General features: G+C 36.8%; 3 protein-coding genes across 4 annotated transcripts; 2 read left to right on the top strand and 1 right to left on the bottom strand.

Annotated features, from left to right (window-relative positions):
* Positions 1-7,671: 7,671 nt before the first annotated feature.
* Positions 7,672-9,054, top strand: LOC111777020 (malonyl-CoA:anthocyanidin 5-O-glucoside-6''-O-malonyltransferase-like; the record flags this gene model as incomplete). Its single annotated transcript, XM_023656464.1, has 1 exon — positions 7,672-9,054. A coding segment is annotated over one exon (1,383 nt), but the record flags the coding sequence as incomplete, so codon positions are not given.
* A 3,241-nt stretch (positions 9,055-12,295) lies between these two features.
* On the top strand, positions 12,296-13,497 carry LOC111776991 (S-norcoclaurine synthase 2-like). The gene is made up of 2 exons (XM_023656421.1): positions 12,296-12,580; positions 12,987-13,497. Exons 1-2 carry the CDS (start codon positions 12,397-12,399, stop codon positions 13,280-13,282), a joined length of 480 nt encoding a protein of 159 aa, XP_023512189.1. The 5' UTR covers positions 12,296-12,396; the 3' UTR covers positions 13,283-13,497.
* Positions 13,498-13,979: 482 nt separating this feature from the next.
* LOC111777820 (THO complex subunit 7A) lies at positions 13,980-17,772 on the bottom strand. Of its 2 annotated transcripts, none has more exons than XM_023657540.1 (3): positions 17,657-17,772; positions 16,776-17,390; positions 13,980-14,425 (listed from the first exon to the last, which is right to left on the bottom strand). In XM_023657540.1, the coding sequence occupies exons 2-3, from the start codon at positions 17,367-17,369 to the stop codon at positions 14,294-14,296; spliced, it is 726 nt and encodes a 241-aa protein (XP_023513308.1). In that variant the 5' UTR covers positions 17,370-17,390; positions 17,657-17,772; the 3' UTR covers positions 13,980-14,293. The 2 variants fall into 2 exon arrangements, with proteins under 2 accessions (XP_023513308.1, XP_023513309.1); XM_023657541.1 differs by having other exon boundaries at positions 16,776-17,404; positions 17,657-17,758.
* Between the last annotated feature and the right edge of the window lie 335 nt (positions 17,773-18,107).

The raw sequence follows: 18,107 nt of genomic DNA, 5'->3' as shown, positions 1-18,107 counted from the left end.
TCTTCTAGAACATTCAGTGTTAGTTTCTAGAGATAGTCTTCACTATTAAAAGTAAAAAGTAAGTAATTTGACCATATTGTAGAGAATGCACCAACATGACCAACACCCATTAAAATATATAATTAGAGAATTAATAGTTTATCAAATCTTATTCCAACTTCATATAAATTATTCTTTTGTTACTATTTGGAATATTCTTAACTAAATGATTTCACTCTTCTTAATTTCACCTCTGAAACGGACTCTTGTAAGAGAGAAAGAGAAAAGAAAGAGAGTCCATATCTAAACTTAACATTTCAAAATAGATAATGAAAGAACATGAAAAGTAATACATAATTGGTGGCTTGATTAAACCATTTAGACAAGAAATACCTATGTAATGAACACTATTCTTTCACTTCCTCGTAGAACAAAGAAGAGAAAACATTCATAACATCTTTAGGCAAAACAATTCCAACTTCCACCCCTCCACTCCCACTTCTACTCTTCGTCATTGAAAAACTTCCATTTGGGTCTATCGAAACCATTTCCACTTTCTTACTATTGCACCAACCGAAGTCAATGTCATAAACTCCAAACCTCGTTGATCCTCCCATTCCAATTATTTTAGATACGGGCATCTCTCTTCCCCATCTATCACTAATTTCTTCCACCATTTCCACTACTTTACTCCTTCACACTTTTCTCTATCTCCATTATTCTATCACTAATCTTGTTTGTAACCATTCTCATCCCATTTTCTTCCTCCAATTCCTTCGCTTCCAAAAACACTCCCAACGTACTCACACCATTACCAAAATAATTGAGCCCCCCTAGAGCTCCAATACGAGGCCGCATATCCACAGTGAAGAAACACCGAATTGTTCTAGCATGAAACACCGAATTTTCTGCTAGGCGAATCGCAGATTGGTTGTTGCAATGAAGTGGTATTGGATAGTTAATTTTCTGGTGTCAATCTTCCATCAAGAATTTCAGCCATAAACTTTTCTGAGCTGCTCCAGCTGCTATACTCTGCTTTTCTAGTTGACAATGATACTGTTGGTTGCCTTTTGCACACCAAGAAATTATTCTCGAACTGAGCTTGAATATATATCCAATACTTGATCTTCGGGTACCACGATATCCTGCATAGTCAACATCATGGTATCTAGCTAGCTTGTGGTCTTTACTTCTTTTATACAAATAATTGTATTTGATTGTACCTTTGACATGTCTCAAGGTCCGTCCAGCCACATCCAAATGAAGCTTCTTTGGATTTTGCCTGTACTGACTAATGTCTCTAACTTCATGTTCAAATCCATTTGGTTGGTTCATATAGATCTCTCCGTCCAACTCTCCATGCAAGAAAGCTTTCTTCATATCCACCTGCCATAATTTCCAATCTTTATTTACCACAAGTGCTGGAGGAACTTGTACGATAGTGATCTTTGCCACTGGACTAAACGTTTCATCATAGTGTAATTCATATTCTTGAGACAACCTTAGATCTACAGTCTGAGCTTTGTATCTCACGATTAATCCATCCAGGATACACTTTATTTTGTAAATCCACCTGCAAAAGATAGATTTAACATCTCTTGACCTTGGCACTAGTTCCCAAGCATGATTTTTCTCCAAAGTTATAGTTTCTTCCTCCATTGCCGGTTGCCAAGTCATATTTTGTGATGCTTCTTCATACGTCTCTGGCTCTTTTAATTTCGTCTTCTATTACAACTTATTTGTAATAGCCCGAAAATAAATAAAGAAATAAACAAATAAAAATAATTAAAAAAAATAGTTAAAATAATAAAATAATAAATAAATAAATAAAAATTAAAAGAAGAAAAACATTTGGTAACCGATCCCTCCTCCTTCCTTCAATCTCTCACCACTTCTTCCCTAAAAATAAATCTGGCAACAAATTACCAATCTCTTTTATGTAAAAACAATGCAATTTACCCAGAATTCTTCCTTCCTACAAAAATAAATAGAAAAAGAAAACAAAAGGTTTAAGCAGACTAGCTACGCCGTAGGAGATATGTCATTTGAAGAGGTCAGTATATTAAATCTTCCTTTTATTTTATTAAATAATATTAATTTGGTTACAATTATTTAGTTTTATATTAGAGATTAAATGAAAAGAATTCTATATGAGTTTAGGAAATCAAAACCAATTATATTTTAGATCTACTTTGTTGCAATGATTTAGATCTACTCAATTGTTGCAATGATTTAGGTTGTAATTTTATATGAATTATAGGGAAAGAATACAAGAAAATAAGAAAAAAAATGAGAGAGATAGAAATACAGAAATAAGAAGAAAAAAAAGAGAGAGATAGAAATACAGAACACTGTTAACTGAAAAGAAAAATAATAATAAAAATAAAAAGAGAAGATTTGGAAGTAAGAATGATTAACGAAAAAATAGTTACACAAGAAGGGAAAGATTGAGGAAAGATTTGTTGAACACGATTTAACAGTAAAACAGGAAATATCATAGTGCGGTGAGCTCCTTTAAATTTTGTCTAACCGGAAATATCAGAATTTTACGATGGCCAATCTAAATTAGAGAAATAATTTTATAGAGTTCAAACTTGAAACTGATGTCATGAACTCATATAGGTTGACTCGGATTTCAAAGGACGGAATCGAACTTTCATTAAAGATATATTTGTGACAACGACTTAAGCTAGCCAGGTAAGTGACCTTACTATCGGGATGGTTATTTTTATGTTGACACGTGCCCTGTGGTTCTGCACGTATCATATATATTGATATGTGTGAATTGTCTGTGGATCGATATGCTTCCTATATGTTATGTTATGTTATATAATATGTGGATTGTATGATAATAATTATGGTACGATGTGCTCTAGGAGATGTTTGAGATAGGATACGAGAAGGATGCACAAAACGAAATGTAACGATAGGAGTAAGATACGTTCATGAAACGTTAAGGTTAGGTTACATACCGGAGTGCTATGGATAGGAGAGATTGATGAAAGAATACGGTTAGGTTATGGGTAGAGAGGGATAGGTTTGTGATAGATTGATAAAACGATGGCGTTAGGATACGTTCTGGTGATGATATGACTAAGGTACGTCACGTAATGATATGTCTGTGATAGGTATAAGAACGTTAAGGCTATGGTAAGTTAGAGAACGATATGACTATGAAGTGTTTACGTTATGACTTGGTTATGATATGATACATTGTATGCTAGATTATTGTGCTTAAGTACGAAATCATGTGAACGTGAATGTATGTTATTTATGCTGCTTAGTTGATGTGATATGAATGCATGTGACGATGTGTGGCCCTTGTACGATTATGGCTTGTTGTATGAGTATTGGAATGTAACTGAATGAATTGTATGACATGAAATACGGTAAATTGCATGATACATAACCCCGCTAGGAATATGTATGATATGTAACAGAATGAGAATGAGAATGACATGTAAGCATGAAAACGTGACACGGGGTTATGTTCATTAAATGATGACTGTAGGACTAGTGGGACCTCATGCATATTGTGTGATCATGCATTTGGGGGGATACCCCTATCCCATCACGAGGGTACGGACGCGTACATCCAAATGGCAGGACAACGATCGTTATGCCCTGCATAGCGCTGCCGTGACGGTTTTAGTTTTAACGGGTCCCGGTGGGCCCCCAGAGCATGCCCACCGGCTAGGGACAGTGGCCCAGCGGTGTGCGAACTAGCTGGTGAGCCCATACTCGCACGTATGGGCTGCGTGTAGAGTATATGGTACACGTCCACGATTACCTGTTAGGATTACACCGTAGGGAAAATGAAACGAAACGAAACGAAAAAGAAACGAAACGAAACGAAACGAAACGAAAGATAGGTCCCATCATTTCATTGCATGTGATTGTTGCATTTAACCCCAATAGTGGGGTCACTTACTGAGTATTTCTTTAAATACTCAAGCCATGTGCTACTACATTTTTCAGGTTAAGGCAAGGCATTCCTGTACGGCTGACGACGGCATCGCAACTCGAGATCATGGCACATGCATAGGATAGTGGTATTTATTTTCTTAGACTTAGGATAGAATAGGATGTTTTAAACTTAAACGCTTATTTATTTTATTTCGGGTCTTTTGTTGTGTCGTTTTAAAGATGTTTTCGAAACACGTAAGTCCATGGCTGTGTTTTTAAGTTAAAGGTTATGTTTTATGGAATTTAAATGAAGTCTTCCGCATTCAATGTTTATGGTATGTATACAGTAGCGACCTTAAATTAAGTAGAAAATTTCGGGTCGTTACATTATTTACATACATTGGATTTGGTTTCTGGATTCTTTCTGACCGTCTAAGTCGTTGAGGTGCCTTTTCCTTTTCACCATGTTCCCTTAGTTGAGTCACTTCTTTCTCACCAACATCAGTGTCACTTGGATATACAAGCACATCAGCACTTAAGCAAATGTGTACAATTTGCTCCCGTATCTTCTGTGAAAGAATTTCTTCAATTTGCTCCCCCGTCTCCTATGGAAGAATTTCTTCAATGTTGTCCAAGCCTGATAATACTTTGATCGTCAATCATGTGGTTTAAGCATCCTCAATCAATGATCTAGTCGTCCTTGTAATCAATATGTTCTCTCATCATTGCCATGAGCGCTAGCTCATTTTCTTCTATGACACAAATTGCCTCTACATCCCATTCCTCCTCAATCTCTATGTTGGAGGACGTCACGTTGCTTTCAACATATTTTTTCTTAGACCAACAATCTCTGGGCTTGTGGCCCTTCTTCCCGCAATTATAGCAATTACCTTCAAATCTCTTTCCTTGATAACTCTTGTTGTCATTCTTCTGAGCTCTCTCAGGTTGTGCAGTTTCTTGATGGCTTCTTCTTTTGTCACTATTTTTATATACACGTTTGGTAGATGGCTTATTATTGCTCCGACTTTCACTTGTGTAGACTGCTTCTTCTTCACCCTTCGATGTGATGCCTCCCATTTGTTTAGTCATGGCTTCTTGGCTAGCTAACAAGTTTTCAAACTCTACAAGTGATTGTTGAGTGGGCCATTCTTGTATAGCAATAATGAAGCTTCTATATTCTGGTCGCAATCCGTGGATAATTATCCTCTTCATTCGATCTTCTCCAATTGCAGACTTCGGTTCTAGTTTAGTAATCTCTCGAAAAATCGTCTTGATTTTGTGGAAGTACTGAACAATTTTCATGTCACGTTGTGAAATTGATAATAGCTCATTCTCTAGAAGTTGTAGCCTCGTATCGTTCTTCTTTGAGAACAACATCACGAACGTGTCTCATGCTTCTTTCGGTGTCTTGTCATCCCAAATGTGTTCTAACATCTCTTCTCCAATTGTGGTCTTCAGGGCAAACATTGCTTTGCCTGCTTTGATTCTCCATTTGCGCAAGGCACCGTTAGAATCATTCTCTAGTGGTGTAGTTTCACTCCCGCCAACAACCTCTCAAAGGTACTGTCCTTGTAAATAGGACATCATGCATGTTGCCCACGTGTGTCTGTGTAGTTGTTATTGTTGAGTTTCTTGATTTCTCCTACGATTTGGAAGTCACTCATCGTGTTGGCAGCACCTCAGTAGTAGCAAACAAGCCTTCGACAAAACTTGCAGAGTCACCGATTACTCACAACACAAAGAAACTCACTCACTAATAATCTCAAGAAGTCGTTTCTGACGTGGAAAATCAAACAACGCTGCAACCAAAGAGCATACTGAGTATTCCAAGAGATCAGACAACCTACACTAACCTCGCTCTGACACCAGATTGTTGAACACAACTCTCTGTAGGAAACACTTGCACTCTTTATTAACACCAGACGAAAAGAGATTACAAGACACTTGTTAGAATACTATTACTTTGTATTGCTTGAGATTTCTTGGGATAAAAAAACTAGGTAGGGTGGAGGGGTATACTGTACCCTCATCTAACAAATCTAAATATTTCCTAAAATATCTGCATCTTCCTAAAATACGTAGGTATCTCTCATAAAATTTCTACTAAAATAAATATACAATGGGCTCGTACAATTATTGGGTTTGACACTATTGGGCTAGTGATAATATTTTAACATGTCTTTCACTCATCTAGAGTGCTTCATCTTCACCCTTTAATGTGACGTCTCCCAATTGTTTAGCCATGATTTCTTGACTGGCTAACAAGTTTTTGAACTCTATAAGTGATAGTTGAGTGAGCTATCCTTTGTTAGATAAAAAGCTATAGTTTTTCTTTATTTAGGTTATTCACACGTTTTCTTAAACTTAGTTAGTTGATTTTTGTTTTTAGGTTATCTAAATTAACCATACATGTAGAATAGAAGAGCATATTTTTAGTTGGCCATTTGGGCCGTCTTTAGTCCGGTAGAATTGAGTGTATTTTGAGCTTTAGAATGTATTTTGTTTTAAATAGTCAAATTAAATGAGAAACAGAATCACCTGTTTTTTCAACAACAAATCCCAAAGCTTCCGTAATCTTTATATGTTATTTTCTTCAGCTTTTCTGTTCTTCTCTCCAACAATTTCTTCGCCAATTTTTCTTCGTCAAGGATTTCCTCACAAGGCGAATTGCTCAGTTAAAGATGACAAGTTTTTAAATTCAAGTTAATTAGCTCAATTGGTTAGAACGCTAACCTAACAACGCACAGGTCTCAGGTTCAGTGGAAGAAAATGCACACCAAAGCGCGAAAAAATACACACGTCGTAACATCTTGAGCACAGGTTTTTGCAAGTGATCGATGTTGATGAGGTCCAACTACACAAAGAGATTTTACAATGAATGTTGTTTTAAGTGGTTGATAGAATTATCTCCCTAGTTAGCTTTCACGTTTTTGCAAGTGATCGATGTTGATGAGGTCCAACTACACAAAGAGATTTTACAATGAATGTTGTTTTAAGTGGTTGATAGGATTATCTCCCTAGTTAGCTTTCACGTTTTTGCAAGTGATCGATGTTGATGAGGTCCAACTACACAAAGAGATTTTACAATGAATGTTGTTTTAAGTGGTTGATAGGATTATCTCCCTAGTTAGCTTTCACGTTTTTGCAAGTGATCGATGTTGATGAGGTCCAACTACACAAAGAGATTTTACAATGAATGTTGTTTTAAGTGGTTGATAGGATTATCTCCCTAGTTAGCTTTTACGAATATATATTATGCTTTACGTGATCAATATGATAATTTTTCTAGCAAAGTATGTACCAGAGGACCAAGTTAAGACTAGGGCACAAGAGACCTCCACTAACATCCAAGAATAACTAAGGTAGCACGGCATGCTATAAGCAATAGTAAAATGTCATCATAGTCTCCATTACCCTTTTTCCACTCGAATACTACTCTCAAGCAAGGCATAGGTCGATTAGGGAAGTGTACGCCGTCTTATTGGACAGTTCGTCTGATAATCATCCATTAATGATGCTCAGATTAGCGGGCACCATACTTCCACTTCATACAAGGTCCACATGGCCTTTATTTTAAATACTTCTTTTCTTTTTTAGGGCACCACTCTAGAGTACCACATGTTTCACGTTTTGTAAGATTAAAAAATATAAATCTCGATTGAATAAATGAGAGGGAACAATGTGACGTGTTTGATGTTCACTTTCTAACTACGGAGGAAAAAAAAACAAAAATTAAGAAAGTTGGAGTACAAAAGGCAACCTCATATCAACCTTGTTTAACCCAAAATTGGGCAACCAAAGGCAATAATGGAGGTTATGGAGGTCTGCAATGTCACTCCCTCTCCCTCCCCGCTCACTCCCTTCTCTCTCCCGCTCACTTTCTTCGATCTTGTCCAATTTCTAGCCCCACCCACCGAGCGCATTCTCTTTTACACCTTGCCCGCCAATGACCTGCCTCGCTTCGATTCAATACTCCAAACCCTCAAACACTCTCTCTCTCACACACTCTCCCATTTCCTCCCTCTCGCTGGCAACCTCGTTTGGCCTCATCACTCCCCGGAACCCCTTATTGTTTACAACCCTGGCGACTCTGTTTCCCTCACTATTGCTAAAACAGAGGCTGACTTCCACCATCTCTCTTCAAATCATGTCCGGAAGGCAAAGGAATCCCATTTCCTCGTACCCCAACTCCCAACATCCGACACCATTGCTCCAACCATGTCTCTTCAAATCACTCTATTCCCCAAAAGTGGATTCTCCATTGGCATCGTAACCAACCATGTGGTTGTTGATGGCAAAACATCCACCATGTTCTTGAAATCATGGGCTTCCATTTGTAGTACACTCAATTGTACTACTAATAATAATAATCTCCCCACCTTGCCATCTGAGTTGACACCATGTTTTGACCGAACAGCTGCAAGGGATCCAAATGGGTTGCAAAGATTATACGTTAAGTATTTTGGAATGTTCGTTCGTCAACACAAAATACTTGGACTTACCCCAAAAAGGGTCATCTCAAACGATGTGGTGTATGCCACATTTGAGCTTACACGCATTGACATAGAGAAGTTAAGGAGAAAAGTAGCAACAAATTCTACATCCACTCGTTATTTAACAACTTTTGTATTGACATTCTCCCTTATCTCGACGTGCATCGTCAAAGCGGAGCGAATTGAACAGAAAAGTAAGATTGCTTTGTTCTTCGCTATGGATATGCGGCCTCGTATGGGAGCTCTAGGGGGTCTCAATTATTTTGGTAATGGTGTGAGTACGTTGGGAGTGTTTTTGGAAGCGAAGGAATTGGAGGAAGAAAATGGGATGGCAATGGTTGCAAACAAGATTAGTGATAGAATGATGGAGATAGAGAGAAGTGTGAAGGAGAATAAAGTAGTGGAAATGGTGGAAGAGATTTTAGGTGGATGGGGGAGAGAGATGCCCATATCTAAAATGATTGGAGTGGGAGGATCGCCAAGGTTTGGAGTATATGAGATTGACTTCGGGTGGGGAAATAGTAAGAAAGTGGAGATGGCTTCGATGGACCCAAATGGGACTTTTTCTATGACGGAGAGTAGAAGTGGGAATGGAGGAGTGGAAGTTGGAATTGCTTTGCCTAATGATGTTATGAATGTTTTCTCTTCTTTGTTCTATGAGGAAGTCAAAGAATAGTGTTTCATAAATGGTTTAATCAAGCCACCAATTATGTGTTACTTTTCATGTTCTTTCATTGTCTATTTGATAGGTTAAGTTTAGATGTGGACTCTCTTTCTTTTCTCTATTGCTCTCACATGAGTTCGAGATGAACTTAGAGGTGAAATTAAGACGAGTGAAATCGTTTTTGTTAAGAATATTCCAAATAGTATCGAAAGAATAGTTTATATGAAGTTTGGAATAAGTTTTTTGATAAACTATTGATTCACTACTTATATATTTGAATGAGGGTTGGTCATGTTGATGCACCCTCTATGATATGATAACTTTACTTACTTTTTACTTTTAAAAGTGAAGACTATCTCTAGAAACTAACACGAGTGTTCTTAGCATACTTTGTCCTTACTCACCGTGCATTCTAGAAGAATTCTTAGAAAGTCACCCAATATAGAATTACTCTAAGCAAAGCACGTTTAACTATGAATTTGTTCCTATAATTGAGTCACTGAAAAGGAGAGTGCACGGTAACAACTCTACTTTTCTACTAAGATAAAGGAGCTACTACATGCATGACATAAGTGTGAAGTGTGAAATACTTCATTTAAAATAGTTCATAAATGATTTCATGGACTTAGGCCGTTTGAAGATAAAATCCTTAAAACAAAACAACTTAAATTTAATTAAATAAAGAGAAGAATAACATAATACTCTGATCTAACCTAATGGCTACAAAATAAAGAGTCGTGATGCCACCATCATATGTATAGGTGTGACTTACCTTTACCTAAAATGTAAGAGTATCAGATGGCTTGAGTATTTTTATAAAATACTCATTAAGTACCTTTACTATTTGGGTCAGAAAATGCAAATACATGCAACATGGTGGGACCAATCCTTTAAACATAGCATGGCCTTAAGCAACTTCCCAGGGGCATGGTAAGCTCGCATAACCCCTAGGTCTGGCTCATCATGGTGAGTGCTACCTTGCTCGTCATCCATTAGGGCAACCCACAGGCCATGAAGTCGCCTAAGGTTGTGGGACGTTACCCCTTGGTACATGTCAGCTTCACTAGGTACCCACATGATCAACGACCTCCCATAGGATAGATCCTCTGTGGAGGGTAGCCACTAACTACTGGCATGATCAATGCCCTACCACAGAAGAGATCCACCATGCAGGGGAATAACAATCAAAGAAAATTATAGTAGCAACAAATTCTTCCCCCAAAAACTTTCGTTACCAAAAGTTGTTTATTCTTCGTTTTCCCATGTCATCTTCGTTTTCCCAAATCGCCTCGTCGTCCCGATGGTTTTTCCATAGGGCCTTAACCAAAGGAATCACCTTATTTTGCAACTGTTTCACATCATGAGCCAGTATCCTAATAAGTTCCTCCTCGTATGATACACCCTCTCGGAGAGGGAATGACTCATGTTCTATGATGTACATAGGATTGAAAGTGTACTTTTACAGCATTGGGGCGTGGAACTCGTTATGTACGCCACATGCTTTATCCTCTCTAGGATTTTGGAGCGGCCTATGAATCTTGAACTCCACCATCCTTCTTGTAACTCCTAGGCTACAACGAGAATTAATTCTCTTCATTCTCCTGTTCAAGACGAACTTTCAAAATTTTATTAAAGAACTTAGAGGTCGAATTTGAGGATATGGTAGATGAGAATAATACTCAGAACAATTCCAAAAACCTAGAAAATTTTTAGTATGATGATCTTGATGTGTTTTCGTACCCTTTTTGTGAAGGAATTCGACTCGAATAGCGTCGGAAGGAGTTTTGATAAGCCTCCAAGAACGGTAAGAAAATTTAAACCCGAATGTTTGAGCACGATTATATTCTTTTCCGACGAAACTCCAATGATTCTGACACTATTTCCTCACACTACCGCTACGGTTCATCCTCTGGTGGTTTGTAACAACAATTCCACGACACTCCTACGTTCCCAAATCATTTCTTCCTCTCCGATGTCTCTCTCGAATTTTCGTTTCACCTCTCGATTTGCATATCAAAATGAGGGAGCGTTTGAGATGGTTGTATGAACTAGGGGTATGAGAGAGAGTTCGTTGGATGAAGGTCCCACGTAACCTAATTTAGGAAATAATCATGAATTTATAATAAAAAAAAATATTATCACTTTCATCCCGAGGTCTTTTGGGGAAGCCCAAAGCACACTCACCAGAGCTTATGCTCAAACTCAACAATTTAATATCGTTATAAAGAGTAGTGATCATTTAAGAGTCAGTTATTGATTAAAATCTCGCGAGTTTGGACTCATTTGAAAATTTATTTCCCTTTTTTCATTTATTGAATTTAATTTTTTTAAACTTTCTTTAATCGTCTTATTCTCAGAAGGTTGTTGGTTCAGACAGACTTTCAATTCTCTTTAAACTTTTCTTAATCATTTTATTCCCAAAATGGTTCTGAGTCAAATATGGTCTCAATTCTTTCATGTAACGTAACACGATAATTGTCATTACAAGGGGGTTTTTAGTAAATTTACACCAAATAGAGCAAATTTAAGTGAAAACAAAAACAAATTATTTTGGAAGGTTTTGATAAGTTGTTGTATTTGGATGAAAGTTGCCAAGAACTGCGCAACTGCCCACGATCGACCTTTTTAATAATTATTTATAGTTTCAATATAAATTGTCCCTTTTAAAAAATAGATTTTTTTATTATTATTTTTTTTATATATAATTTAGTCAAAGGTGTCAACAGCTGGCAACATGACGTGGACAATACTTAATTTCACATGTATGCATGTTCTTCCACTTCTCATCTCCTTTCTCAATCCTATCTTTTCAACAATATTACTCTTCAAACTTTTTTTTTTTCAAAAATTTTAAAATATCCTTAAATTTAAAATATATATATATATATATATTAAGAATATCTAAGAGGACGGTTAGTATGCTTTCAAAACTAACATTAATATCCTTACATTTTTTAAAAAAAAAATTTAAAGTAATATATGGTATATATATATTTTTTTTTTTTTTTTTACGGTAAGAACTTTTTTAATTTTTTTAATTTTTATAAAGGTTAAAACGGTTGATATCATTATTAAAATTTCATGGGTATTTTTTAAATTATAGTAATAATAGTAACCATATTTTTGAATTTTTTAAAAAATTTATGTTTTTTTTTTTTTTTCATTAATTTTGACCTAAATTAATTGAAATGAAGTATTAAAAAAATGAGTTGATTTTGCTGGTTTATTATTTAAATATGAGAAGTGAGAAGATATGGATGAAAATTGGGAGGACCAATCAAAATCTGTGGTGGAAGTCTCCATCTTTAAACAACAAGACCTGCATCTCTCCAAGAACAACCAGGAACAACAAAAATGGTGACCATAATCAGTGACCAGACTGAGATTCCGGCGCCGGCGGCCAAAGTTTGGGCGCTTTATGGCACCATTCACTTTGCTGATTTCCTCCAACTTCACCTCCCCAATATCATCAACAACGTCGAGCTCCTTGAAGGCGATGGCGGCCAAGGAACTCTTGTCCTTGTCACTTTTGCTCCCGGTGAGTACATTACTCGTTTACTACTCGATCTTTTCGGTATCGATTCTAATAAGTTCTTATCACAGTTAAAATGACTTCTGTCGTGTTCAAAATTATTTATACTATATTCTTAACCGACCCAAATTAATTTTGATTCATATCTTAAGTTAGTTTAGATAAAATTATTTAATTGTCAAAATTATAGTTTGACCCGATTTGAATTAGATTATATTTGAGTTTTTGATAAACGAATGAATGAAAGAATCGTCCTCTTGGTCTAATTTCTTTGTTTTCATTCTTTTCAATTATAAAACAAATAGTTCGGGGGGCAAAACACCCTAATACGAGCTTAAACGAAAGAAATGTCCTAGTTTAGAGTCGAGATGTATAATTTAGTCTAACGATAAGAAATTTTGATACCGTACAGATTTAGGGGGTATGAGATACAAAGAGAAGTTCGTGAAAATAGATAACGAACAGCGTATAAAAATAGCGGAGATGGTGGAAGGAGGGTACCTGGATCTTGGGTTCACTGTTTACAGGTTTTGTTTTGAGATAATTGAGAAGGATGAAGAGAGTTGCATTGTGAAATCATCGGTGGAGTATGAGTTGAAGGAAGAAGCTGCTGCAAATGTTTCATTAGCCAGTGTTCAACCTTTGATAGCCATAGCTCAAGCTGCCAAGAGCTATTTCCTCAATGCCCAACAGCCCACGGATGCATAATATCATTCATGGATCTCACTTTGTTGTGTGTTTAATTTTCAATAATGGAGGATTCCAAACTTGTGATCAAGTTTCTTTTCGTGGATTGATCAAATAATAATCTTCATTTGTAACTGCACGGCACGGTCTTTGATAGTCATCAATGGCCGAGCTTAGAGATGTATGATTTCTGGATGTTTAGTGTGTTTGGAATAACTTTTAAAAAAATTCTCTAAGCACGAATGCGTTTGATTACTGTTTTGTTCTTTATTTTCTGTTCTTCAGAATTAGCGTGGATAATTACAATAATCATCGTGGAAAAAGTAAAATTTTTCCAACACGTGTTTGATAAATCTCAATGACTTAATAAACACAAAAACGAAAGATAAAGACTCGTTAGAAACTTTTTTAAACTCAAGGACTTCTTGCCAAGAACTAAACAGACAAACTTAAAATTCAAGAACTAATCGGGTAATTTAATCTTTCCCTACCTTTTTTCTTTCTTTACTACGAATAGTAGGAGTTGTACTCGCCATGTGAAATGATGAATGATGAAGGATGCATCTTTAGTTATAAATAGTCATCGAACTAGCATCATAATCATGTAAGAGATGTTTGAGAGTAAGTTTAGGATAGTTAATATAATATTGTTAGGTTCAAAATTACTCTCAAACATGTCTTTAATGGCTCGAAAACAATTTTGATTTCGATGATATGAAAGTCAGTGATAACAATTTCATCGAACTAAAAGTTTCACTCACATTTCCGGTACAGAGAAACATGACTCCTAAACATCCATAGGAAATGGGTTTATTCCTTTACCATGGCATGTCGTTTCACCTATAAGACCCCTCTAAGAATAAGAACAAGATTTACTTGATTCAGGAGAACATCCAGAAGATCCAACTATTTCATTTTGATTTCTTGACTTTGAGCAAGATTTCGAGATAAATAACAGCTTAGATATTGAGTTTTTTTTTAGAAAAATATGCTTACAAGTTTTACACCAGAACATCCCAGAGGGTTGCTGTCTCAGTCCACAGCCATGGCTTCCAGGCCTCCACTAGCATCGTCCACACCAATCTTGTTCTCCTCAGCTGTGATTCTCATTTCTTCCATTAAACTCTTCTGTTCATCCTCTATGGTGTTTTGCAACTCATCCACCTGCACCAATATCAGTTGAGGATCTCAAGTTTTAGGTAGAAAGTTTGTACGTAATCACAGTAAGACAACAGTTATTTAGACACAATACTACTGCTCGTATAGGATTTCAGAGAATATGGGAAAACCTCGTGCTTTACCATAATCACAAGAGAAAACAAACACACAGAATTTTTGCTTGAAAAATGTTGCAGCAGAGGACAATCTTCAAACAAACAGATTTTTTAGTTGTGACTACAATTTCTAGAGCTTTAAAAGGCCTCGCTATGTCCCATGGCCCCAATCATAAGCTCCTTCTTCCTCTAAAAGAATATTAATGAAAAAAACCTACACACAGTATATATACAAAATGTTAATTCAGATTAAAGTATATATACGTTGTCACAGCCCAAGGCCACCGCTAGCAGATATTGTCCTCTTTGGGCTTTCCTTTTTAGACTTCCCCTCAAGGTTTTTAAAACGCGTTTGCTAGGGAGAGGTTTTTACACCCTTATAAAAAATGTTTCGTTCTCCTCCCTAACTGACGAGGGATCTCACATATGTATTGGTTTAAGTAATTTCCAATAGGGAAGTTAAAAACACATACAGACATTTCCCTGGAAACTACCAACCAAGCACTACACCACAACTTACTCTATTCCCCCCAAAACAAATTATTGATAAACAACTCTTTTCCTTAAATTCAGGAGAAGCAGGGTGAATTTTGCTTTCTACTTGGTATTTTCTAGGCAGTCTCTAGTTGAATGTGAAACCCTTCGATCAAATGGCAGTGACAGAACGTTTTAACCCTACGAGGGAACAATGTAATAGATTCTTGAATGGCTAATAGTGGACCGTTAGATCTCTTACAAAGTGGCTGCAGCAATAACTCTTGAATAGATGCATTTAAAGGTATTTCATCTTGCTCAGAACCTCGTGGTAGACAAATGCTTCATGAAAATCCTCAGTTGGAAACTAAAGCATGCATGGGATAGTGGCTAGGAGAAAGAAGTGCCTTGTTGAAGATTTGATTCTAATGCAAATCAAGATAAAGCCTCCTTTTTTTTTTTCTTTTAATAAGAAACAGGTTGTATTGCCATCACCAGAAGCATTGAGATGGGATTGTTACAAAAGCATTCTATATTCGTATGACATCACCAGAAGCATGAAGTTGTACATTGCTACAAAAAATGTTGTACCTTATTTTATGAGAAACAAATACCTTCAATTCATTGGATGAGGTGAACTTACAAAGAGGGGGGAAATGCCAAAAGGATATACAAAAAACTATGCCAATATGTCAGAGAAGTAAGGTTGTAGTCCCAAATATATGGGGAGAATTTACACCAAGTGAAATCGAATGTTATTGTTGTTATGGTATAGGAAGCTTTTGTTGATAAAGACGCACAAGACCTCCTTTTCCTTGCTGAAAGGATGACCCATGAAGCTCATTTCTAAAAGAGTGATTGTGTCATTTGCAAAATCAGTGTAAAGATTGAAGGCCTAAAATATTTTAACCCGGAACGGCTTGGCAAAATGGTAGATTTTCACTGTGAGTCTGCTAGACAAACCCAATAGCCATAAGCACGCTGTTTAAGAAGGTCTCATAGGTAGATTTGGTCTCATTGAAAGTCCTGTGATTTCTCTACAGCCATAGATTCCAAAGCAAGGCTTTCACTATATTTATCTAAATCGTTTGTTCTTCATTCATGAAGGGATTCCTCTCCAAAAGACGGAATACTAAAAGTTACTTCTTTATCAAATCAAATTTTCCTACCATCTCAGCACCTAACAACTTCTTTTGATTGAGTTATTAATCCCTATTTATTATTAAGGGATACGGAATTCATAACATAAGGTAGGTCAAAACCCCCTTTCTTGCTTGAACTCAGCCAATCAAAAATCCTTCAATTCGAAGAAGACAATAAAAAAGACAATAATAGAAGAAATCCTACTTTCAGACATTATCTTAATGGGTAATTATATGTAATGATCCATAAATGCAGTTTAATTGGATCTACAAACGTATTAAAATCCGAGCATAGAATTCTTTCTATAAATCTTTGTACTGGAATTGACGACCAACCACTACGAATATTAGAGTAAACTAGCAAAACTCTAATAGAACCATTCTCATTCTTCCTTAAAATGAGCCAAAGATTGGGGGTTCAAGCACTGATACCATATACATCTCAATCTTCTTCGTGCAACAATCAGTCTTAAGAATCCCTGAACAATTCAAAAGTGAAAAAATGGCGGTGGGGGAGAATCCAAGGTCTAAACTAATGAATCATCAAACAAAGAGACCAAAATTTTCATTTTAAGAGTACAATTAAAGAATATAACTAAGAAAACAATGCTGAAGGAAACATACCACATGCAACAGAAGTGCAAATTGTTTCTTGCGAAGCTCCAGCATCCTTGAACTAGCTGTGTTCTCCGCATCAAGTGCCGCAATCTCTTTCTCTAACTCCAGAATAGTCTTTTGTGTCACAGACCTGGGTGGCTGTGCTGCTACAAGTTTCCTAATTGCCTCACACTCCTCCTTGTGTTGCCTCTCAATTTTGCTTTCTTCAAGCTGCTTCTTAAGATCTTCAATATCATCCTGAGCTAACAAAATTTGTCTGTTTATCTCATCCTTAAACTCATGGAAACTCTCCTTTTCCCTAATATTTGCATCCACAACTGCTTTACTCTTCAGCAAAGGAATTTCAAACGTGGATAGCTCTTGTAAGAAAGCTCTGGAAAGCTTCTCACAATCATCATGATTACTCCCATCCTTTTCAATCTCAAGAACAAAGGAAGTGAACTTCTTCTGGAGCTTCTTCAATGGAGGTTCCCCCCTTGTGGTCGTTGTACGGGTGAGAAGCCTGTGTTTTATAATAACATCATCTTCGAGTGGCCCAAAAGCATAACTTGCTGCCACTGCTTCCCCTCGGGTGGAGACTTTCCTCCCTCTCACCGACATAATCTACTTCTCACTCAGATCCTGGAACACAAATGCTGAAGCATAAGAACTTACAAATTGAAATGGAGAACCAACAGCAAGTTAGAATCGAAGAAGAAGAAGAAGGTGACTCTTTCTGATAGATTTCTAGGTCTACAGAAACAGTGTCAATGGAAGATGAAGAAAAAGCGAAATTGAACCGAAAAAGAAATCGATGGAGAGAAAATGAACAGATGATAATGAAGAGACTACCGATAATTTAAATCGCAGAGAGAGGGAGAGAGGGAGAGAGGGAGAGAGAGACGTACTTGAGATCGGAAGCCATAGCTGGTTATGCCATTGTTCTGCAACTCTAGGGCTGCCCCATTCCAATGGGGGAATCTCTAAACCCTAATTTTATCAAGATCGGGTATGGATCGTTCCAAAATATTCGGTTTCATGAGATTTACAATAGGCACATCTCACTGAATCCAATTTATGTTGCTCCCGATGGTGCTCGTTGCTCGAATTGGGTCGGGTTATGACATTTTTTAGAACTATTTATGTTGAGCCCATTCCAACTAGGTCGGGGAATCTCTAATCCCTGATTTCAACAAGATTGGGTCTGAATTGTTCTAAAATATCCGGCTTCACGAGATTTACAATGGGCACATCTCACTGAATCCAATTTATGTTGCTTCTGATGGTGCTCGTCGCTCGAATTGGGTCGGGTTATGACATTTTTTAGAACTATTTATGTTGAGCCCATTCCAATCAGGA

This window comes from Cucurbita pepo, chromosome LG16 (assembly GCF_002806865.2).
Source record: "Cucurbita pepo subsp. pepo cultivar mu-cu-16 chromosome LG16, ASM280686v2, whole genome shotgun sequence".
In the NCBI taxonomy this organism is placed as follows: domain Eukaryota; kingdom Viridiplantae; phylum Streptophyta; class Magnoliopsida; order Cucurbitales; family Cucurbitaceae; genus Cucurbita; species Cucurbita pepo.
Note: the sequence above shows the minus strand (reverse complement) of the source record. Positions and strands in the feature narration are given on the sequence as shown.

What these genes read in the sequence shown, in the direction of transcription:
- LOC111776991 (XM_023656421.1), top strand. Translation starts at nt 12,397, where the DNA reads ATGGTGACCATAATCAGTGACCAGACTGAGATTCCGGCGCCGGCGGCC. An exon ending in CCTTGTCACTTTTGCTCCCG is followed by an intron (nt 12,581 to 12,986) that starts GTGAGTACATTA and finishes GATACCGTACAG; the next exon opens with ATTTAGGGGGTATGAGATAC.
- LOC111777820 (XM_023657540.1), bottom strand. Translation starts at nt 17,369, where the DNA reads ATGTCGGTGAGAGGGAGGAAAGTCTCCACCCGAGGGGAAGCAGTGGCA. An exon ending in TTGCACTTCTGTTGCATGTG is followed by an intron (nt 14,426 to 16,775) that starts GTATGTTTCCTT and finishes ATATTGGTGCAG; the next exon opens with GTGGATGAGTTGCAAAACAC.